A 25,218-nucleotide genomic window follows, 5' to 3' on the forward strand; every position below is an offset into this window, starting at 1 on the left:
ATAACAAAATGTGAAAATCAAAGAGTGAGGGGATGTTTTAAAACCATAGGCTGAGAAAATATTTAGCCATGGAGCACAAATTTTTGTTCTGAGCTTCCTAGTAGCCAAAGCAAAGATGGAAAAATCTGGGAGTTATAGAGCTCTCAATATCTAAAAAATAAAATGTACCAGCTGGTCAAAGACATGCTTTCTGTGTTTGACCATTGTGTTCTCAGAATTTGCCATAGGGATTCTTAGATAATTGAGCCACATAAGCAAAATTGTCCTAGATAATTTAACACACTCTTAGAAGTGTTCCACACATTTACATGTCTATATTGGCCATTAGTCAAAACCAGGGGCATAGTGCTTATCCATAAATCTGCTAAGATCATTCTGCAAGAGGCTAGTATGAAATGGCCCAGGCTTGTAGCTTTCTGATGGTCTAAGCTGACAGAAGACTAGACATCTTGGCCTATTTATTTAATAGTTTTGCATAGTCCTGCCACTCATATATTATGTTACAACATACATGTTGTATCAAACACACTTCTTTGTCTCTTAAATGTCTGAAGGTAGGCAGTCCAGGACCATCATGATATTCCAGAGTGTCAGGCAGCTAAGTCCCTTTTTCTGATACACAGTATAGACTTCAAGGTTACCTCATGGTCCAAGATGGCTGTTCCAGTCTTCACATCATCATTCCAGCCACAAAAAGGAATAAAAAGTGAAGCAGGGCATGCCCCTTTTTCTAAGGACATTACTTGGAATTGTACCCACTGCCTCCACTTACATCTTCTTAGTGAGAACTTTGTCACACATAGCTGCAAGAGAGGCTAGGAAATGTCTCTCTTCTGGGTGGCCATGCATGTTTGTTAACAAAGCGGAAAAAGAATAATGGCTATTGGGAGACAGCTAATATTTCTGCCACAGGTATGTTATTTAAAATTTTTTTCCCTTACAATACAGGTGTGAGTTTAAGAACCAAACTGTTGAGAGAAAAAGTAAATGCATATGATTATAGTAAGCCTTCTACTTACAAGGCCATTCTGAGGCCGACAAGAGCATTTCTCTCTCAGTCCAAGTGACAGAAAGGGGAGGGGGGCACAGAAGGAGCAGTGGGGAGGGGCAAAGGGAAGACATGTAACTGAACACCAGAACCAAATGCTAGGCCTGTGTGACCATCTGGACAGGGATGTACCTTGCTAAAGCAGACTGCGACAAAACCAGCACAGTCATGCACCTTGGACCTTGCGGCCTCTTTATTTTGCACACCGCAGACGTGCCCCCACTGATATTCCTCCTAGAAGTTTGCTCAAATGACACGCAGCAAACTTTAGCTTGCTGGCCTTAAATGCAAAAAACCTTAAGGCTAAGACTTGTGTCCCTTCCAGCTGCTCCCAAAGGCTTCTGGGATTGGCTCCCACCCTACAATCATATCTAAGGAGGAGGGGCTCTCCTCTCTATCCCTGGAACCCTATACTTTTCATAACTACTAGTTTCTGTGCTGGGAAACCAATACTGGATTTTAACTTCTAGGAAATACACATGCAACAAAGAGAAATCTCTAGATTCTTTTACCTGTTTCTCCCAATTGCACCGCATATTTTCCCCTCAGGACACCTGCATATTCGTAATGTTTTTGTTGTTGTTGGCTTGTATTCAATTCTCTATGTTGTTACCCACCCCCCCATGTATCTTTTTCCTTTTTGCCATACTTACCAAGTTCCTTCATGAAAGTCTTTTCAAAAGAAAGGCCCACCGCATCTTCAAGTAGGAGAGAGAAAATATCCAGTTTTACCCATAAACTCCATGCCCTTTACAGACTCTTCAAAAATAAACTACGCTATAAATTATTTTTATTAATAGGTTCTTTTTCAGTATTCCATTGTTTGATAGTTTTCCATATTTCTTTGACAGAAAATTTATAATTGTGATAAGAGAGAATCTTTCTAACTTAACAGAGAAACTATTCGTCTACTTGGTATTGGCAAATATAACCAGCATATAACAGGAATAAAACTGAAGGCTGCCCAGTGGTCTGGTTTTTTAGGAGAAGAGTACTCTGGTTTTCCATGGTTTAATTGCTATTCTGAACTTCACATTTTATTTCCATCTTAATCTACATTTTTCCTTAATTTTCAGAGACTACCTTTCCTTTTGCAATTCTCCTGCATGCTTTTCTCCCCCCTGCTTTTCTTTTTTTGTGCTACCATATCTGGAGATGTAGCATATGTTAATTAACTCACCTGTTAATTTAACAAGTACTTAATGTCAATTACATGCAAGACTTGGTGAAGGAGCTGACATTCGGGCTACACCTTAAAGGATAGAAAAGATTTTAGTAAGGCCGAGATGGGAGGAAGCACCTTCCAGGAAGAAGGGACAGGATGAACAAATACACAATAGTGGAAGGACTCCGAGTATTGGGGTAAAATGAGGTATTTCAATTGGGCTGGAGCATGACTTTCTATTATCCTGGGACTGGAAGCAGATCAGGGAGGTCCTTGAATGCCAAGCTGAGGAATTTGGCTTTTGCATTTTAATCCCCCTCTCTCTGTATTGTCTATAAATCTGTTAACACCCCTTCACCTTATTGTCTGGCTCTGGTGTAATTATTTTATCTGTGGAGGATGATGTCATGGAAATAGTACCGAACTAAGAATCAAGAGCCTTGGGTTTATATATTACACTTGGGTTTAATATACGAATATTACAACCATAATTCAAACCTCAGCAATTAAATTGGTATCTCTCTATGTCAGAAAGGCTACAAAAGACAGTTTATCTGTTGCTAAAATTCTCTATTTATCATGCCTTGCACACAGTAGGCGCTTAGTAAGTATTCCGTTGAATCTAATTCAATAGCAAGGCTCTGAGATCCATGACATAACCCCAGCAACGTAGAAAAATGGGGAACAAGGACTGCCGGTTTGGGGGTGGTGAACACTTCTATCCTGCTAATGCAGTGCAGTGCTCTGCTATGAGTTTGTTTGCTTGTTTTTTCTGGGGAGGAGGGAGTCCTAGAATTCGAATCTAAATTATATTAACAATTTATCCCAGAATTTTATTAGAATTTTTGAACACACAGAAAAGTTGAAAGACGTGTACAGTGGACACTTGTATACCCCTGACATAGCATAGCAAAGATTTACGGATGTCCTATTTTGCATCAGGCTCTGAGCTAGACTCTGTAAACCCCTCACTCCACTGCCCACAACCGCCCTGCAGTGTGAGCCTCACCCTCATCATTTAACAGCCGAAAACAAAAGCAAAGCAAACAAAGAAACAAAACACTGGGCACAGAGACTTTCAGCAAGCTATTTCCTTAGATCCCTGCTGGTAGTCAGTGGAACAGCTAGGATTTGAACTGTCTGGCTTCAATATCTGGGTTCTTCCCACTGCACCAACCAGCCTCCAGAATTCCTCTCTGCTACTGGCCGGGGTCACAGATTCTAACCAAGTACCTACAGTGTGACAGCCCTGAATTAGCATCTGTAGACAATAGGAAGAAATGTAAGCTGAGGCTCTTAGTGCTTCAGGCAGCTGGAGGTGAATCAAATCAAATTTTAAAATTTGTTGAGTTCCTTCCATATGTAACATGCAGTGCTAGACTGTAGGGAGAGATCACTGAGGATGTGACTTGAGACCGTGGCACAAAGAATTGAACATACTTTTCCCCTTTTGGCAGCCTAAAATTCTCAGGTGAGTCAGAGCCTGGCCTCACATGTTCCTCTGCTTGCTCTGTTCTCCTCACCTGCAAAGCCTTTCCCCTTTTCATCTGCTAAACGTCTCTGTCTACCTCAAGGTCTAGTTCAATTTCTGTTTCTCCCATTTGAGTACTCCTCACTGAGTCCTCAAACCAGCACAGGCCTCTTCCTTCTCGGAACTCCTGCGGCCCTTTGCGTTACGCAGAAGCAGTGTTTCCTAATGGTTAGGGACCCCGATGGCCTGGGTTCAGATTGTAGATCTTCCTCTGTCTGGGTGTGTGATCTTGGAAATTTATTTAATTCTCTGTGCCTCTGTTTTCTCCTCTGTTAAAGGGAATATATCAGTCACAGATTCTGTTTCAGAGAACAGAATTTATTCTTGCTAATTTAAGCAGAAAGTGCTATATTATAGGTATTAACTAACTCATGGAAAATTGGAACTGCCAAAGAAAAAGTCTCTAGTTTGAACTTTCTGAAGATTCCCCTGCTACTCTGTGGCAGCAGATTACCAAGGGAGGGGCTGCCTCTTCCATAACCAAGAAGTCACCTGCTGAGTGGAAATGCAAGGGTTGCCAGAACCATGCCCACCTCTCTGATCTGGCTAATCAATTGCATGCCCATGCCAGCCTTTTGGCATCCACAAAGGTAGCCACTGGTTAACATGACTATAGACAAACCACATTGCTCCATAGCCATTTTTACAAGCAGAGAGAGCCAAGTGTGGCCTCTGCCTCACTTCTACCTTCTGAATTTTGTGGGTGAGCTTCTGAGTGGGCAAATCTAAATCATATCCAGTACCCTAGCTGCAAAGGAGTCTGGGGCATGTAGTTTCTAGGTTTCTGGCCTCTGCACTTCAGGAAGGCATTGGTTGGGATGAATGTTGACTGCCAATCCACCATAAGTAACATCCCTTTGAGGACGAGTGTACCTGTTCCATGGAGTTATTGTGAGGATTTCATGAAGTAATAAAGTACTTAGAACAGTGCCCAGCATGTGGGAGTCTCTCAATAAATGTAACTATTTTCATTGACTTCTCAGAGAGTTGTCCAGAGGAAAGTCAAATGAACTTAGACATAGCTCCAATTTCCAACCTGCTAATAAGCAATTTTGATGAACTCACTCAAACCCACTATGAACCCACAGAAGAGCACCAGTTTCTTCCTCTGTAAATTGAGGGTAATAATCACTCTCTATCTTATAGAGTTTCTGCTCCTATCACATTAGGTCATGTGTGAAAGATGATTGGAAACTATAGCAAACACTCCAATGGCTTGGGTGTTAAATGGATATTAGGTGAATTGCAAAGCAACAGACTCTTGCTCAAATTCCAGCTCTGTCTCTGAGAATAGGGGTTGGCTTCCTGTAATTTTATCTTATCCATCCTCACACCATTTTTCCCTCCCTTTAATTTTCAGAATTAGCCAGGAAAGTCAAACAACTTCCACACATGCCCACGAGGATGGTAAGGCTGAGGCACTGCCATAAACCCCTCCTTCAAGAGGGGAGGTGAGGGCTTAGCCAGCTTGTCAAAGCTTCCCCTCCCACACTGAGTTCTTTCCAGAAGACCCTCTGCCCTCCAGACACCAGTTACTGCAACTGGAGGGCCAAGCGAGAAAGCCCAACCCCAGGGAGAGACAGGTGGCTCTGGAAGGAGCCCTGTAAGGCACTCTCCCCAGGGAGAGAAATTCCAAGAGTTTAGCTCACTCTTTCCTGCCATAAAGCACACTGAATGTTAACAGCTTGCTCCTGTCCAAGCTGGTGTTTTTTAAATTAAGTATTGTTAAATCCATACCATTTGGAATGATGCTTCAGACAGCCCTGACACTCTTTCTTGCTTCTGCTTTCATTTCACCTAATATATTGTGCAGGGAGCCGGTAACTAGTATTATGGCGGCCACTGCCCCTGCTCAGACACTGGCAGACGGCTTTAATTTAGATACCTGAAGAGGAAAAAAGGAACCCGGCCAACGCCCTGCTCAGATGCCATGAGAGGCCTTTCCCAGTCTGCTGTTCATATAGATCTAGATTACCTAGGGTTTTATGTTATTTTTCCCTGGCACTGAGAAAGGTTTTAGAAATGACAAAGATGGGAGACAGAGAAGCTATTGATTAAAATAAGATACTTTCCATTGTCAGGTAACATACACCCGTAGTAAAACCTGGTAGCCTGCCTTCTTCTCCTTTGCCTTGACTGTAAACGTCCCTCTCCGGCCAGTATGACACCACTGCCAACATCTGAAAGTGTATGTGTGTATACATACATACATATATATGTGTGTATATGTATATACACACACATAAATGTATATATATGTATATGAGATGAGAGTGATTTAGAGTCAGAAGACGCTGTCCAATGGCCAGTTCTAGCCAGTGGGGCCAGAGGCAGGTCACTTAACTTCTCTGAGCCTCAGTTTCCACATACAGTCGGTCCTGTGTATCTGCAGATGTGAAACCTGCCAATACAGAGGGCCAACTAAGGGACTGAAGCATCTGCAGATTTTCTCATCTGCAGGGGGTGTGGAGGGGGAGTCCTGGAACCAATCCGCTGCAGACACCAAGGGACACCCGTATGTGTACAAAATGGGTGAGTACCTAACCAACTTCCCAGAGTAGTCATAAAGGTCAAATGAGACTGTGGGTATAAAATTGTTTTGTAAACTTCAAAAATAGCACATGAATTTGTAATTATCAATATTAGCTCATCCCCAAAACTTACCCAAACCCACCTTGATTTTATTCTCCTTTTTCTGAAGTTAGAGTAAGCCTGGAGTTTCCCCTGTGTTGTGTAATGTTTGACTATGCAATTGCCTTTCCTTGTTTCTCTGGGCATTTCCAACAGGAAAGGAAAGGCTACAAGCATAGGGACCAGAAGCATGAGACTGTGGTGGACATCCTCCAGGTGTTCACCGAGTGATTGAGGGCTTGCTGTAAGATTATCATACTATTCAGTGGCTTCATTGAGGTGACCACTTTGCTGTACACTGACATGTCTGTTGAAACTCCAAGGCAGAAATTTCCGACTCAAAATATCTAGACAGTATTTATTTCCAAAGCGGGATGGAATCCACAGTAGCATACAAGTGGCTACCAGTTAGTCTCTGACCACGCCCAATTTTTTCTATTCTTCTACAAATGGTACCGTATCATTAACATTGTTGCCACTATTCCTTCTCCCACCATCTGTTCTCCCCTTTGGATCTGCCTACTGAGTGATGTTTATGTGTGAAGAGGAAAGAAGTTGTGTTACATAGAATATTTCATTTTATGGAGCTAATTGAAACTCTTTATCTAATGACTCTGACAGAAGAAAAACCCCTGTAGCAGGAAGCTCATATGTGTAAAAGGAGATATGTAGCATAGCCTTATGAATGAAAGTTTACTTCAATCAATCCGTTTTTTTAATACGATGAGGATTACAGATAACACCAGTCAAGCATTTTTACATCTGCTCGTGAAAACTCTTTAGCCTACAAGCTTTAGCTAGTTTTTGAGAGATTTGTAAATCTAATCTTTCTGAAAGGCAAAAGCATACTTCAAGAATTGGACCTCTTTGTTGTGGATTTGTCTTATCCATTTTCCTACGTGAGTAAAAAGGTGGATCTTTGTATGCCCTAACTTTCCTAACAGGTTGAAAAATGGGAATTTTAAAGCTCTTCTGTCTTTAACTGATATACTATATGAAGTAAGTACCCTGAAGCTGAGCAACCTGCTTTTCTTCACCTTTTTAAAAAGCAAAACTGCAGGTGTGTGTATAGGCAGGCCTGCTTGTATTCACATGCCTATTATGGCTTGATCAGCTTTTTCCATATTTGTGTTTCATGCCTCTTCTTGGTATTTTTTGGTAATGAAAGAAAAGAATATTAATTCTGAATGTCTTCTACCTCCACCATAAATATTCCTGGGCTATCAGGAGATCTACAAAGGAAAAACTTCCTGGTGACACACCTATGGAAATGTAATGCCAAGTTTGCTATTTCATTCTTTCAAAAACTCAATGATTTCCGTAGCAGATAAGAAGAAAGACGTCCTTGTTTGACACTTGACACTTTTCTAAAACTGTAATAAAATCCTCTTGTGGTAGAGTCAAATCTTTCTTGCTGGTGGATTAACCAGACTGAGAAGCTTCCTGACCTTCTCTTTGCTGTTACTGGTCCTGTTGTCATTTCACTGCTCATTAGCACTTCCTCCAGGGCTGGACTGGACCTAGAAGGTCATCTCCTCGTCCAACCTTCTTGCAACAGGAGAAGGGAAAAGGAGATAAAACTCACTTCAGCCTTTTCTGCTGCGTTATAATGGCTCCAATAAAAGACGAGGATAAGGAGGAGGGTGAAACTGTTGGTTAAAAGGTTTGGGGATTAACCGAGGATTTAATTCATCCTTTCTTTTCCTCTCCCTGTTAAAGCAGAGAGTTGAGAGTTGGCAATGTGTCAAAACCAGTCTGTTCCTTAACCCCAAATTTCAGCCCCACTCATCCCAGAGTCTTTGTTAAGGGCTTCGTTTTACACTTGGGGATCTAAATTTCCAATTGTGCCTTCAGCATTAGTAAACCTTGGATGTTTTAAATTGTCACTTTACAAAGAAGCAATGTGCTTTTTTAAATTTACAGATCAAGTCATGAATACACAAAGTGACTTATGCCAATACTTGGTTTAGCGAGGAACTTTAAAAAACTTACATAGTCTCCCTTTTCCGAGTCAAGGGGGGAAAATAAAGAAGAACTTTATGGAAAAGGAGTAAAGCAGTTGTATACAACACGTTTAAAGGGCACACTAAGTCAGTTTTTCTCTATGGTTCTTTCCCTCTACGGCATATGTTATATATTGACAGGGATTCAGTTTCTCTTCTGAATGGAACAATACAGAGTCTCAGGGAGCTACTGTATTTTACAAAGCAACAGGCACCAGCACAAGCAAACGACAAATAGAAATGTGTCTCACAAAGAACTAACCAGGTTAGTTAAAAGCACAGGGCTTTGCCTCATCTTTTGCAATTCTGCATCTTTTGCAGTTCCCTCCTTGCTCTGCGGCGCGCGCTCTGCTCTCCTTTCTTTTTCGTCCTTTCCCCCTTTTTCGCTCGCGCTGTTACGCTTTCTCTGTCCCCCGGCTTTGTTATTCAGCATGTCTGATTAGCAGGAGCCTGATTGGCTGGCTGCCTGCTCCGAGAGAGATTCCATTCAGCTTACCCCCCACCCATCCACCCACCCACCCACCCCTCGGTCAGGAAATGTGAGCGGGGCTGATGGAAGCTGATAGGCAGGGCTGGAGTGTTAGCACCAGGACTGGAGGTGACAGCAAGCAGAGGAGCACTTAGCAGCTTATTCAGTGTCCGATTCGGATTCCGGCAAGGATCCAAGCATGGAATGCTGCCGTCGGGCAACTCCTGGCGCACCGCTCCTCTTTCTGGCTTTCCTGCTCCTGGTAAATGCCTTTTTCATTTCAATACGTTGCTATTGCCATTGAGTCTGGGTGCTGCTGAGGTGGTGTGTCTGTGTGTGCGTGTATCTTTATCTTCAAATGCCAGGTAAAATAATTGACACGACTTAAAAAAAAAAAACTTCTTTCAGAACTTTCACCCCAACTTCCCAAGCATAATGAAGTCTGCAAGACTTTGTGGAATTAGTTAGAGGTATATATTAATACTGAGACATAACTTTGGGATATACTGCATAGACGTTGTGAGCTGAGGACTGTATAAATGGTGGTGTGTATGCTTGGAATTTGGGTAACAGGCATCCTGAAATCAAACTCACTGTGGTGTTCCTGGAAGTTTTTGAAGGAAGGGCTGTGAGGGGCTTTTCCCACTGTCTTTTATGAATTCTTCTCGCTCTGCGCACATGTGCTACGGAACCAGGTAAAAGGCGAATGAGAGCCTCTCTGCAGCCAACCCAGATTATAGCTCATAATGACTACGAGTCATCCATAGATACAAGTTAATGCTAGTATTTATGAATTGACGATTACAGTCTTTGATCTCAGATCTGCTTTTGAAGAAGAAAATGATGACTTTTGTAGGACTGCTTTCCACAGTCACAGTGATAAGATGCTCTGCTCTTGAACATCAGCACACACTGCATTTTTGACTCAAAGGAAATGTTCCGTTGTGACTCATACTTGGTTTTATGGGCAGAAAATGAACATTTACTGTCCAAAAAAAATCTACACTCAAAATATTAATAGCAATGCACATTTTTTTAAACCAGAGTGTTCTGGGCAGGGAGCTTAGCAAACCTCATCTGAAGGTTTGATTCCAAAATTTGCACACTGACTCCAAACAAACGTGATTGTAGCTCTCTCTGTCACATCTATGGCATGCCAGAACTTCCTCAGAAGGTAACAAGGCAAGAAGGGAATGAGGTAAAAATGCAAAGAATATGTAGGTTGCACTGATTTGTTGATGGTAAAGGAATGTTTTGTTCTGATTAGACTCTGAAAAATTTGACCTGCACTATAATTTTTGAAGAAGAGAAACAAGGCATTTGGTACAAATTGAAAAACTCCAAGAAGATTCATCAGATAGAGTAATCAGACAGTGATTAAATATTTTATACATTTCCACTTTTTATTTGCATCATTGTCACCAAGAAATCACAATGCTGCATTGCAAAGGTTGTAAATATAGAAACATATTTTCAAGTTTTCACAGAAGTTTAAAGGCAAACTGAATTTTGAGCATGAATGGACTGTAAGTTTTAGCTGTTCTGAGGAATATAAAAAGCAGAATTTTTAGGTGTGCTTTATGACTAGTGGAGCAAGCAATTTATGAAAGGTGTCTCATTTTTTCCATATGGGACGTGTTACTTATATACACACCATTAGTTTGCCTTGTATTTCCTTCTTTGTGATTTTTTTAAAGTGTGTGTTATTTTTCCCATTTAATTGCATCATAAAGCAAATTACCAGTACACATTCCTTTTTTGGTATCTTCATATGCAAGTATGATCTCATTATATTTTGGAAAAACTTTCCTTCAGGAGTATATTGTTTTGCTGCTCATTTGATAAATGCATTATATCCCTCTTTGATATCTCGAATAGTCACCTATATATTTGAGCATATAATTCAACTTACATGGAAAAAAAGGAGAGTTTGCTTATTTCAGATATAAAACATACAACATATTTTGTTTAAATTACGATAATTGTTTTATGAGGGTAAAATGAAATCAAACCCAGGTTTGTTTTATGTCTGCATTTAAATGAATCCGGATTCTGAGAGTTATGCTGGAAGAGAACTGACCAGGGAGCGCCTCTGTGCATCCCTGCGCAGAGTAGTAACAGCATTAGGAAATACCTGCCATGTATTGTGTGTCTGAATGTGCAAAACACTAGGCCAGTTGTTTGAAAAGCAACCCAATGAATCCTCACCATAACCTTGAAAATAAGGCATTTTTAAGCCCATTTTACAGATAGGGAAACAAGCTTATATTTGAACCCAAAGGTTAAAAAAAATGGAAAGAAAACGACTTGTTTGCCTTGTAGGATGGTTGTTAAATGTTTAGCAGTGACAGAAGCAATGGTCTGGCTTGGTCTGTAGTCTTTGTTGGAGATGTTTAAGCCTTTCACATCATCTTGGCCATTAAAGTTATGTCCAAGATTATGGGCACTTGTTGCACTTGCTCATTAACTGCCCCCTTTGGTTTTGTGGCCAAAATTAAATTATTGGCCTAAGAGAAAGTGACCTTTGCCTGATCAGTAGTTGGCTTAGAACTAGAAGTGTGACCTTGCCAGCTTAACCTTCAGTCTGGGTAGAGAAATTGAGCTGGGTGGATTGTTTTCCTGTGATTCTTTTACATGTTACAAGAGGCTGTCTGCGCTTAGAATTAATTTCAGCAATTTTTAAGGAACGCTTCAGCTTAATTGGAAAACATCCTGTGTGTTTGGTGGCAAGCCTAGTTTCTGCTTCAAAATAGCCTTCATATCACTGACAGCTGAATCATCTGTATCATGACTTGGTTCTTGAATGTGTGCAAATATTGAATGTCGTTCACCCTCAGTTTTGTCAAAGTCCTTTCCCTTTGGAGCATTGTTCCTGAGAGAATGAGGTCCCTGTGTCTTCTGTATCTATTTTAGGTTACCACCCACATTTTCACGCAAAGCTCATGGATTTCTTTTTCACTCTGGACACAATAATGACAGTAATACCTAACAAGAGATTTCATCCTGATATTCTGGTCAAATTAAGACACATAACCCTACCTCCCCCATCTTCCCACCCTGCTACCCTTTTTCGTTCTTCTTCCTTTGTCCCAATTGTTTAGCTCAAAAGGAATGTGGCGAAACCCATGACCGGCCATTGACATAGGTGTCCATCCAAACTTGAAGTCAAACCGCTTCTTGTCAGAAAGGCATTTAATCAAATTTGCATTTGCTTTTTGTTTCTTTTAAGTGGTTTTAAGCTCTTTCGCCTGCTATTGTGGGAGTTGCAAGAGTAACACTCAGAATTATAATAAAGTACATGTGTTTTTCTGTTGAATTTCTTTTTCTTCTCTGCTCTAATTTATACGTGGAAACTAGTCAAACACAATAGCCCATTCCCTTCATTCTCTCTGGCACTTTCCTGTGCTATTATCTAAGTGGATCTATCTTGGATGGCGAGAAGCACCATTAGCTTGTGGAATGAATGTTAAATCCCTTATTTACAGCAGATTTTGGCCTGTTCCTGTAAGTGTGTGTGTGAGGGGGGAGGGGATGTATGCAAGCATCTTCCTATAACTATTCACTGTATATCTATGTCTTATTCTCATGCCTAGATTGTCTTTAAATCAAGCTTAAGGATTTTTCATCTAAGTCTGCAGAACATAGTGAAGCCTAAGCATTATTTTCTTCATGTTTTTGTGAAGTTTCTGATCTAGACATGGTCAGCTACATTTCTCTTTTAGAAGGCTCCTGTTTTTAGTGTTTCAGTCTGTTCAGGACCACTTTCGGGCCCCTGTTATTATTTTCATGTGAATCAGTTCTATCGCTTCATATAAGTTATGGGAAGTATGTCCAATAGTGGTCACTAGTGAACTACAAAAGAATTCTGTTACACCAGGAAAGATTTTTTTCCTTGAAAGACTGCATGGATATTGAAGATTTTTGAGAGAAAGAGAAAAAGTGACTAAATGAATGTGTTTGTGCATTTATATGAGTGTTAATACATGGTGATTTCCCTCTCCTGATATGTATGAATAAAGTAGAAAGCAATCCTCCAGCACACTATTACTCAACCTTAGGAGCTGTACAAAATTCATTCTTATATCCTAATGACAAAATTAAAGTCAGGGTCTGTGTAATTTTAACCACCAAAGTGTAGTTAACCCCTGTCCTTGCTGCTCATTTTTTTTTTAACCCAGTTTATGTTGGTGTATTTTTCATGGGAATTATACTTGGATGAGACCTGGTCTGGTGTTTTGGTTCTCCCCTTTATTATGGCTTAATCAAAGTAGAATTTTAAATTCTTTCAGGGAAAATACAGTGTCCTCTGAATTCTGCGTTTCCTGCTGCACCTGGTGGAGTGCCTTGTCTATACCAGCATCGTAACTGTGAACTACATTAAGCGAGGAAAGGACTTATAGAGACTATCACATGGTTCTCCAATTCTCCACTTATTTGATGTTTCCTGCTTTTATATATGTAGTCCAGTTTCTTTGGTCAAGTGGCAGCTCTGCTTTTAATGTTTCTATTTTAGATTCCAGGTCTAGTTATTTAAGTTTCTTTCTACCCTTCCCTCATTATGCATATTCTAGTTTCTTGTGGTCTCATGAGTAGAGTGACCCAGAAGTGACCTCTTCATAGCATGCAGCCCAATAGTCTTTTCTTGTGTGAGAGCATTCCTTGAATCATCATGAATAATCTACTGGTAAGTGTGTTGAGATAATCACAGGAAAATGTGTCTAAATCAAGTCTTACAGTCTTGCTATTTTTACTAATTTTCCTCTTCTAGAGAGCAGGCTTCAAACTTTGTGTTTGCACCAGAATGAGACAAGTTCATGTCATTTTCTGTCTATAGCATAAAAACCACACCATGTGGTTGAATTTTGGCTTGATTGGCAGTACTGGCTCATGAGCGGCTTAGGACTGGCATACCAGGGGTGATGTAAGTCCTAAAGGATCCTAATTGACATAGGCCAGCACAGCTGTGCGGGGAGCCTGCCTGCTAACTGGGGTAAGCTGTTGCTATCAACCCCTTCTTTCCATGAGCTCAAAAATAAATGACTAAATCTCCCCAATTCCCGAACTTCAAGATTAAAACCTACATTGAATAAAGCTTAACTGTTCTAGTTTCCCCTCCCGGGGGCTTTGCTGACTGGAGCACCCGCATGTAGGGCAGTTAGAAGTATTCTGGTCACGTCAAGAAGACGTCCCAATGGCTGTAGTCCACAGCCAACAGTGACCTTTGGCTTTTTATTTTTTATATTTCCAGAGGCTCAGTATTTATAAATCAGTTTGAATGTTTTCCTGTATTTACTAATGGTCTCTATTTCAGTCATAGACATAAATCTTATCTCATTAATTATTGTCACCTTCTTGAGGAGAAATACCGTAACTTCTGTTTGATTACCCCCACCCCACATTCCGCCAATGTATAGTTACGTGCATAGTTAGCATTTTGTAATTATTTCTCAGAGGCATAAATAATTACTTGTAATCTCTACAATGTTATTAAATGTAATTTCTTGTGCTACCTCGCATTGATGTCTGTCATTGTGCTTCTCATACTGTACTTACCTGTCTGTCTACTCCACATCGTTGTGGGTGACAGCAGAAGGAATGACTTTTATTCCTACCTTTATCAGAATACCTGGTAATTGGATCTCAGTAAATGTTGTTGGATAAATGGATGAGTAAGACCGACTTGGCAAGAAAAGGTGAAAAGAGAGTGAAGTACAAGTAAGAAGGGAAAACGGGAACATCCATCTCACATGTGAAGCATTCCACTAATTCTGGTTTTGGTAAGACCAAGTCAGTAACCTAATAAATTCCAAAGAGTAGAAGTATATTTTGTTTTTCTCTCTCTTTCTTAAACATATACATCCACACAATGAACAACAACTTTTTCCAGTGTCCGTAGTTCAGAATATCAATTTGTGTGGCAGAACATACTGGAACTATTTCTTAGTTGAGATAAATTCTTAAGGAAAAGCTCTTTTCAAAGCAAATTCTTATCATTGGGAGAATCACCATTAAAGATGTGTGACCAGTGTCCAGGGAGTATTCATCTGCCCCACACTCACTGGTGTATCATGCTGACAGACTTCAATCTTATGTAGTTTCTACTATATTGTGCTTACTTTGTAATAACCCAAATCAGTGCAAAAACCAAGCACACTCCATTTGGAATTATATGTCTGTAAGTGCTATTACCATAGTAGCTTGCATCTCCCTTCCTCACTAGATTTTTCTCTAAAATTCTTATTAAATTAATTACAATAAAACCAAAAAGGCTTTGTGCATGGGAAGGAGGACAGTTATAATAAAAAGAATAGCAGAAAAATCACATGTGTGAGCATACTCCATTTATAATAGAGGAGATTTATTCCACTTCAGAGGCAAGAAATTGCAGGACTCTAATAGTTTCACCACCTGTGAATTATTTGGGTGCACCTCATAAGCGGGTTCTTTCTTCTATTTGTTTAAAGAAATAAGTGGTATGTTCGCCAATTCTACACTACATTAATTTTCACAGAGTTTCCATTTTCATCTTCATTGCTTTTTCAGATTTTTTTCCAAAGCTTCTGCCATTCTCCAACTAAAGCTTTGGGTATTTTCCCCTTCAATTTTTGTCCAGGGACTTTCTCTGTCAATTCAGTCTGTTGGCATAAATGTTGGGACAAAGGAGAGAGCGAGTATGATAACCTAAGATAAACTGACAAAAATTCCAAGAGCACTAACGAAATGAGATAGGAAATTATGAGCAACCTATAATTTCCAAGTGTCCAATAAAATGAATACACTTCACTTTGTTCTCTAGTAAAGTATGGTAGGGTGTCTACTTTGCCAATTATAATCTCAGTCACCATTTGAAGTCTTCCAGAGTATTGGTCAAATATTGTATTTCATCAATACAACCAGAAATGAAAAAGGGTAATGGAAACAATAAGAACTCCTACTGTTCAGGTGCTGAAGTGGGATTTAGAGGAAAGTTTTTTAGAAATAGTCTGTTTTTTCATCATAGTTGTTATAACCATTTGTCATTGAGACCTAACATAATTTCTCTAATGTGCCACACACTTTTACTTTGGGGCTTGTAGCTGGTCTGAGATAACAAACATGCTTTGAAATTACTGTTATAGAGTTAGTTTAATTGACATTTGGACTCACTGCATGTATATTCATAGCTTTTAGAACTAAAAGGAACTTTTGAGATGGCATAAAATGTGACCCCATTTGACTGGGATCTCTTTGAAGGCAGGCGTTTGGTTTTATTTTGTCCTGGATATCTTTATATCCATGAAGCAAAGAGTTTGATATACACAAAGTGTTCAGTGTAAGTTTGTTGTTTGAATAAATGAATTCATTGCCTATTCTAGCCCTTTCATTTTGCTGATAATTGAATTTAAAATACAAAGATATTTGAGACATATTTCCCAGGAACACGAAATAGGTAGGATGCAGATCCTGGAATCTGGATCCCTTTCCTTTGAGTCCATATTCCTTCAAGAAAGAATTCATTCTCTTTCTATTATACTGTGTGGCCTCTCAAGACCTTTAAACAAGAACCAGCTGCGCTGGCCTTGGTAGAGAGAAGTTGAAATGTTGTAGTATCGCATGCAGAAGAAACCAAAGAACCAATGAAGCTGCTGGAAAATCATGTTTAGTTAAAACTCAGTGATCATAGTTCTTTTGTAGACATTGGCAGGAAGAGGGGACTGAGGTCCATAAAGCTTGTCTCTCGCTCTGGACCTGCGTCATATCAACAAGCTTCATTTCTCTTGCTTTCCATATCAATGAAAACTGTGAAAAATTTGGTGATGGATATGTGAAAATGTGAATTTCATGCGGGACCTTGCACATAGTAGGTCTCCAAGAAGTGCTAGCTTCCCTCCTTTTCCTTCAGTGCAATATAGCATATTCATTGAGAGCCTGCTGTATATCAGGCACTGTGCTAGGTAGGTACTGGGTATACCGTGTTGAATAAAGCAGACATGGTTCTAAAGATGGGTTTTCCATCATATAATATGAGAAAAGATTTGAGATGGGGTGGGGGGAAGGACAGGAATTAATTAGCCAGTACTTTCCATTGGTTTCGTGTTGCTGTCATGATATTATTTTCTTTAAACTGTATATTTAACTATTGCTGATGTAAGGGGGTCTCTGCCTAAAGAAATAGACACACTAATTCATTATTTATAGTAATTCAAGAAAGAATGTGTTAGAAAAACTCTAAAACTCTAAAGATTTATATTTAAGGTCACTTCTTTGAGTTATGCCTCTTTTTTTTCCTGGAATCTTCTTTTTTAGCAGTACTGAAACCTAAGCTTAATGAGTGTATTACTTTGTCTCTGGGTTTATTTGCTACGTAAACACCTGTCTTTTCCATCTTAGACCTATGCTTAAGTAGTGAAACCTTTAGACCAGCCCCTCGTTCAAGTGAATAAAAGGCCAATCAGTGGCATATAGAACACTAATGAGAGTAGGTTTTTTCTCAAAAGGTTTAGCTTGCTCTGTGGAAACCATTTGTCTACAGGAACGTTACAAATCTTTGGGCATCACCCTGGTGACCAGTGAGCATGTTCTCAGCTCTCTGGCAGGAGATTTTCCAACACCTCTGCAACGTCCCTATTACCAGCCCCAACCTCTTTAATCCAAGGCAGGCATTCCTAACCTTGGCCGTTCCACTTTGCTAGCTGCAGTTTGGTGGAGCTGCACTCACCTCAGTGGGACTGTTTTGCCTATCGACTCCAGGATCTTGATTTTAAGAAACCCATCCAATGGTTTATGTCCACTTTAAGAGTTCTTGATTATTGAAAGCAGCGATTCCCAGACTTTTGGATTTTATAGACCATTAAAAATTCATAAGTATATAAGGATGTGTTTACAGGTAGGTAGGAAGTATGGAAAACAGAGACAACATTTCTAATTTTTTATTTTGTCAAGTAGAGACATTAATAAAATAAACTTCCATCACCTTAGTTTCATAAATGAAAAGAGAGTGCTTGCTTCAATGTGAGAAGTACTTTACATATATCTATCTAATGCTCATAACAATCTTATAGAGTAGTTACAATAATTTTTCCCATTTTACAGATGAGGAAACTGAGGCACAGAGAAGTTATATAACGTGCTTCAGGTCGCTCAGCTAGTAGTGGCAGAGTGCAGAATTTGAATCAAGGCAGAGTTCATTTTTTGTACCAACTCTGCCATTTTGTTTCACTGGTGCAAGAAATGAAAGGTTATTTGAATAAGCCAAAAATTCCATGTACATAATTTCAGAAGAAAATCTGACTAAACACGTTTAGCTTTGCGGGGAACTCACCAGTGTCCTTACTTTTCTCTTTATTTCTTCTTCTATCAGTAAAAACTTTGTCATGGACTGGCTTGCTCTATGCCAGACACTTTCCTTGGGCCACAAAGATAACCAAGACATAGTCATACCCCGCTGGAAACTCACAGATTCTAGAGAAAGTTTCAAGAAGATAAGACAGAGACCCACTGGAGGATATAAGGTGCTGGGGCAGCACAAAGAAGGACACAGGAGAAGGATCTGGCATTTGTTGTCTGCAGTGCCCCAGGCTCTGTGCTAGGCAGAGTGAAACTCAGCTTTGAGGTGGGTCAGTGAGGGTGATTCAAAAGAAGGGATATCTAAAGTGAGTCTTATGGGGTCAATGGAAGTTCACCAGGCAGGCAAAGAAGGGAAAGGGGGCATTCCAGGCAGAGGGACCTGCATGGGCAGAGGCACAGAGGAAGGAAAAGGAAGGTGAGTTACTGGATTAGTGAGTAAATCTCAATTGCTAGAGCACAGCCAGCTCATGCAGGGCCTTGCATGCCATGCCCAGGAGCTTCGACCCACGTTTGTGTTTTAGAAAGACATCTGTGGTGGCCACATGGAGTGGAGAAGCCTGGAGAATGGAGACCAAAAGGCCAGTTAGAAGATTATTGCTCCTCTCCTAGTGAGAGATCATGAAGGCAGCAGCAGTGGTGAAAAGAGGGGAAAGAGTCTGGTTGTGTGGCTACATACAGGGCAGGAAAAACCCCTGTGGCCTCCCTTTGCCTTACATCTTGAGGCCTCAGAGCTCTTAAAGCACCAGCTGTGTGCTAGGGCTCTCCAGGTCTTACTGTCTAGTAGACAGCCTGCAGCCTGGCACTGAGTAGGAGCTCAGATGTGTGCTGAATGAATGTGTGAAAGAGTGAATAATTTTATTCCAGGCCTCCCTGTTCAAAATTGTAACCTACAGCAGAGATTGTTTTCCCCAAATTATGGGAGACCTTCAGGAACAACAAATGTGTCAGTATCCTAAAAAGTAGAGAACTTTCTGTCACTCAGGAAAGTGTGAATCCGGGCCCAACCTTTCTAAAGAGATTGCCACACAGTTGTGACTTAATCCTTTATTCGCTCTCAGTGAACCTTTCAAAATAAATAGAGCCTATTTCAAAGGGCACTCTTGCACTTTTTGAAAGCTTTATGGCCCTCACATAACACAAAGCCCATAACATGGAGTCATTTTTTCTACCTTGGGATAATTATTGGAGTCAGAGGCTGCAGTATTTTCCTGTGTGTGGTTATTTATCTATCTGTTTTCTCACCAAACAGTGCCCTATTCTACTCTTCAGATTCATGTCACAGTTATGAATCTTTCCATGGGAAGCCAGCAAATATTTTTGCCTTAATTCTTGCAGCTCTTTACAATATCTAATATGGGCTCCACATGTGTTTGAAAACCAGATGAAAGCCGATGAAACTCCAGTAAAAGACGCAGCGTTAAGGGTCTAATTTTAAATTATCTACCCTGATTAAATATTAACTGTGGTCTTCAGAAAATTATCAAGCCATATCTGAAATGCATAAATTCATCATTTTATACTAAAAATATAATGTGACTGAAAAAATAACCTACAGGTTTTATTAAAGAAAGTGTGAGTTAAATGTCACATAAATTCTTTATATTTTCTCTTTATGAATCCAATTGCTAAGGTGTCAGATTTTTAATCAGGCATTGGAATCCTGTGGGTATATAATTTCTTCTCCCCCTAATTATGAATAGCCTCCCACATGCACACAGCTCTTTTCTCAATGTTAGTACAAAATTGATTATAGCTTGGCCTCACCTCATAAAGTAGATTTGCCTTGGAACAGCATCAAACAAGTATTTATGTTTTAAATCCTATGGTCCTTCTGACTTTCATTCTAATTTTGGACATCGATCCCTTTTATTTTCCTCCCTCCTTCCCCAAAACTGATGGCAAACAACATAAAAATCTCTTCAGATATAGCAAAGGGAAAAAAATGTGATTTTCAGTTTCTTCCTATGTGCCAAGTACTGTGCTATTTGTTTCTATCTGTTGTCTCAGGTAAGCCTTCCCACAACCCATTTTGCAGATAAGAAATAAGAGTATCAAAACCTAAGGGTGGTGTGCATTCCTTTACTTTTAGTGTATGTGTATTCAGGTCTTATAGCAAACAAACTGTGTTAAAATATGCAGTACAGATTATTTTCCATGTTTTTGGAACTATGTTATTTGGATTCTGTCAGCAGGAGCCTTCCTAATGTGCTGAGTGATTTCCACAGTTTCAGAACCAAGTTCACTAGAGTTCACTGCTTGCAACATATTTCATCAATCCTAAGATACACAATGTTTTTCTGATTTTAGAAACTTGGATGAGTCTTAATAATTGATAGCAGGTCACAGTTTAATGGGTGGCTCTTTTTAATTCTTAATGGTACATAAAATAATGTGACTTCAACCTATAGCATCTTGAATTCACTGGAATAGTGACTAGGGTCTTTCCAATATCTAACTGATGGGAGCAAAGCTAGGCTTGAGATTCAGCTGGAGAAATATGATTATGGGCTCCCCCTCTCCCTCCCTCCCTCTTCCCATTCACCATCCTCTGATGCAGATTCTTCCTGTCTTTGCTTGCCAATCTGAGACATTGAGAGTTTGTACCTTGAGCTTACCTTACTTCTGTCCCATAATAAGGGCAAAGCCCCCTTGCCTACAGCCTCTTTTCTTCTTAATCTATATGTGCCTCAGTTTTCTTATCTGTAGGCCATATAGTGTAATGTCGTAGTTCCCTATCTACGGTCAATATCAGAATCAGCTGAACACTTGCTGAAATTATGACGGTCCAGGTCCTATTCAAGAGCCTAAGCCTCTGTGTGCTTTATTAGCTCTGCAGATGATTATTGAGAACCATGGTGAGTTGTTAAGAGCAGGAAATCTTGAGCTGGACTACCTGGACTCAAATCCTGGCTTCACCAGTGCAACCTTTCCATTGTTTTCTGTGTCTCAGTTTCCTTGTCTGCAAAACAGGGACCAACAATACCATCTACCTCAAAGGATTATTGTGAAATTTAATAAAACGACTCATGCAACATACTTAGCACAATACCTCATGCATGTCGCAAGTGCCTAATAAACACCAGCAGTTATTATTCCTCCCTTCCTACAAGGCTGACATTCTTCTATCTCATTCCCAGAAACCAATCTCTTATCTTTTCCTGGATTCAAGGCAGCTGACAGCTTTGCCTGGTAACTAAAGTCTCCTATGCAATCTCAAAGAAGGGCTGAGAAGAAAAATAGGATTCTTTTTTTAACTGGCGGGGGTAAGGGGGATAGGGTTCTGGAGTCCGTTAAAGCCAAGGAGTATAAAACAGAATAAAGATAAAGCTTGATTCAAGAAAGTCATGCTGTGAGTTCACTCACAAATCCTTGTCTAATTCAGGGTTCTAACCCTCCTCTGCATCAAAATCACCATTGGAATTCAGAACTGAAACTGTCTGGAAGCCACCAGCCTCTCTCCCCTAAAAGATTCAGATTCAGGTGGTCTGGGGAGAGGCCTAGACATGGGCTTTTTTTTTTTTGCTGAGGAAGACTAGCCCTGAGCTAACATCTATGCCAGTCTTCCTCTACTTTATATGTGGGTCACTGCCACAGTGTGGCTGACGAGGGGTGTAGGTCAGCGCTGGGGATCCGAACCTGTGAACCACTATGCCACGGGGCCAGCCCCTGGCAATTTTTCTTGAGTTCCCAGGTAATTTGAACGTGTAGCCAGAGTTGATAACTGCTGATCTAACTGAATATTTAAAAGGTTCTAAACACCTCTCACCTGTTAGGAAATTTGTCGTTGTCTCTTAACTTTGAAGTTGCTTCTGGAACTCTCCCCACCTCAAAAAAAAAAGAAAACAAAATAACTTATGAGCCCCTTTTCCCTAAAATAAGGATACTATACCAGTTCCAATATCTCATGTAGTTGAATGTGAACGTGCTTTGTAACCTGCAAATACATGTGTGTGTGAGAGAGACAGAGGAAGAGAGAAAAAGAGAGAGGGAGGATTACGATGAATAGTGTGAAGATGATTATCCTATTGTGTTAGGGAGCCTGCACAAAGGAACCAGGAACTCTTCCAGTTAGTAAGATGCAGTGTAATCTGAAGTATAAGCTACCAGCCATTTAAATGTATAAACTTTTTATTAAAAAATAGTAACCATGCACATTTTGTGCAAGATAAAAATTAGAACCTCTCCGAGTCTGATTTGAAGAAACAAAATCAAACAAAACAGACACTCTGAGGGTATCCAGTCTTCTGCTTATACTAGTCATCTAATCTTCTATTTTTCTTTTCCTGGAGGGCCCTTGTGTTAGATTCAGTATTTGGTCTGATTTTCCCTGCTTTCCTCAGACAGCCAAGTTTAATTCCTGTCCGGATGAGTTACTCACTCTTATCCATCCTTATCCTACTTACTTAATTAGACCTAAAGAGATTCTAAGTTCCTCTTATCTGCTGGGGAGGTGGTTGTAAGGGGATTTCTCTCTTGTCCTTTTTAGAGCAACTCTCCATCCCTCAGCTTTAGTAGTCCCTTTTTTCTAAAATGCCCATAAACCTGTGATGCCTCGTGGGATATAATGAGGATTAAATGAATATGTTAAGTACTTTGAAAACTGTAAAACTCCCATCCTATCCTGCCCTGCTCGAAAGCCATCATTGGCTCCAGCTGTCAGTCTACCCAAGGGCCGGTTCCTCAGCTGGAACTCAAGGCCCTGTCCCAGGCCACCAGTCCAACCTTATCTGCAACTTCTGTGACACCCTGAGAGCCATAATCCAGAAGAACTGACCTGGCCAGAAGTAGAAGCAGATGGCGACACCAGCTGTGTATCACATAGCTGACAGAAGAAGAGTTCGATTTAGGGCATCAGCAGATGGAATGGAAAAGAGGGAACAGAAAGGAGATACATTGCAGAAGTAAAACATATAGTCCAGGCAGTTGTTAGGGTATGTGTGTGGGTAGATGGATGGGGTGGGTTGGGGTAGAGGACAGAGTGATTGGAGGGAGGGGAAATGTTTTATAGAAATGTTTATATATTTAGAACTGTTCAGCAGAACATCTGCTAAAGGATTGGGGACCCAAGTAGTGAGTTTGGTTTGGACGTGTTGAGTTTGAGATACTAACAAGGCATCCAGGTAAGTGGAAATAGAAGCCTGGAGATTGGAATAAAGATGTTTTTGTATATCATCTACAAAGGGAAGAGTTCAATAAAGGGGAAGTGGCTAAGATGAAAGGGAGAGTAGAGAGAAGAACAGGGGCCCAAGGAAAGAACCTTGAGGATTCCAGCATTTATTAGTCAGGGTGAGTAAGAAAAGGCAGGGAGCAACAGGCCAGTAGTGACTGCCAGAGAAGCCAGGGGAGCATCTCCCACAGCAAGGCCTGAGAGAAGGTCATAGGATGTGGTGGATTATAGAATTCTGATGAATTTCAGGGGAGCCACCTCACTCATGTCTTAGGGCAGAAGCCAGATTGCAAAGCATTAAGGAATTTGGGGTTATTGAGGAAGTGGGTGCAGTGCATGTGGATTAGCCTTTCCAGAAGTTTAGAAGTGAAAGGAAAGGAGGCAGGAGACAGTTTCACTCCCACCACGGACAAAGTGCAAAGTAAAGGCAGGAGAACACAAAGCGGGAGCTGTGAGATAAAAGTGAGCTTGGTTTTAATAAAAAGAGGAGAGAGTGCTTTCGTCTTAATAGCTTAAAGAATGCTGATAGCAGCCGTGTGTGAAATTGATTTCTGAGGCCCAGCACCAGAGACAGAGAGGCTGAGAGGCAAATGGGGTAGGGAACCATGATTTAGCACCATCACTTTCTCTGCTTATTACAAAACAGGCTTTAAAAAAGATGCCTGTGGTGCGCCTCGGCACTCTTGATATTGTCTGTGGCCAAGATCCATTTTAATATGTTCCTGAGGCATTTTAGTGATTATAACATTACTTTAGACATCAGTCTGTTAACTTTTTACATTGCTAAATGTGGTTAATGCAATGCATATAAATATTATTCCTACCATTAAATAATTTTGAATGATGCAGAAGGAAAAAGTTATTCTTGCTGAAAACAAAAAGGTGACAGACTCAAAATGCTTGCACACTGAAAGCAAAAATTAAGTTTTAGAAATTCTCAGAGAAACCATCCATGTTTCTACTTTATCAAGCATTGAGGGTCAGACAAGGGCTCACAAGGATCACAAAAAATGGATTATGTTTCATCTGCTAATAAAGATTTAATAAATGCTTTCACTAATGACTTCTTGACATTGTTATTTAATTTACAAATGAGTGGAAGATTATATTACTTCCCATTTATACAATTCCGAACGATATTTTTCGATTATGATTTTAAAATGCTAACAGTAGAGGGAAATTAGCCAGCTCAAAATATAAATACTTTTGATGAACTTGACTGGAACCTGGGAAGAGACGCCTGGTATATATGTCTCTATTCACCAATATTATTTTCCATCTCAATACAAGTAGGTCTATACTATTTACAGATAACGATGACAAATTATAATTGACCAAGAAAGACAAGTTCTTTTAGAGACCAATGTCCTTCTTGCCGTGATTTAAAATCAGGGACTTACACTACAATCCACTCTGCACAATATTAAAAAGAAATGGTAGGCTATTATGTTTGTGAAATGAATAATTATTTAGCTAGAGAATGCTTGTCCTGACTGTTGTAGTTATAACAAAAGCTATCCCAAGGCAACTGACTCTCAATTGTTACTGATAAAGGACTTAATATGTTAAAAATATATCTGGAAATCTGAATATTTAAAAAAATGACCACTATTGTCTATACCAGCAGAGAACCACAATAACAGAGCTTCTGTTTTGATACAAAACAAATTATGTCATGAAAATTATAGATGTAGTCATTAGTAGAACATCATAAGAAAAAAAAACATTATTCCTTAACACTTGGATAGGAAGAAACTGAAAACCATCACATAAAGCTAACTTTTATCTCATCATTTGGGAAACTTTTGTTTATAAGTATTTACTGATCTTCAAAATTAAGTAGTACACATTTACCAATATAAAGGGCAGAGTATAAT

General features: G+C 40.0%; 1 protein-coding gene across 3 annotated transcripts in view; it reads left to right on the forward strand.

Annotated features, from left to right (window-relative positions):
* ADAMTSL1 (ADAMTS like 1) overlaps positions 1-25,218 on the forward strand; it is an 852,153-nt gene that overhangs the window by 480,744 nt on the left and 346,191 nt on the right. The window contains exon 1 of one of the 3 annotated variants that reach the window (XM_014845577.3): positions 8,897-9,109. The exons of the other annotated variants lie outside the window; for them this stretch is intronic. Within the exon in view, the coding sequence (XP_014701063.1) occupies positions 9,047-9,109 (63 nt within the window). The 5' untranslated portion in view covers positions 8,897-9,046. Of the gene's footprint in view, positions 1-8,896; positions 9,110-25,218 lie in introns of those variants that run through there. 3 annotated transcript variants of the gene reach the window in all.

This window comes from Equus asinus, chromosome 23 (assembly GCF_041296235.1).
Source record: "Equus asinus isolate D_3611 breed Donkey chromosome 23, EquAss-T2T_v2, whole genome shotgun sequence".
In the NCBI taxonomy this organism is placed as follows: Eukaryota; Metazoa; Chordata; class Mammalia; order Perissodactyla; family Equidae; genus Equus; species Equus asinus.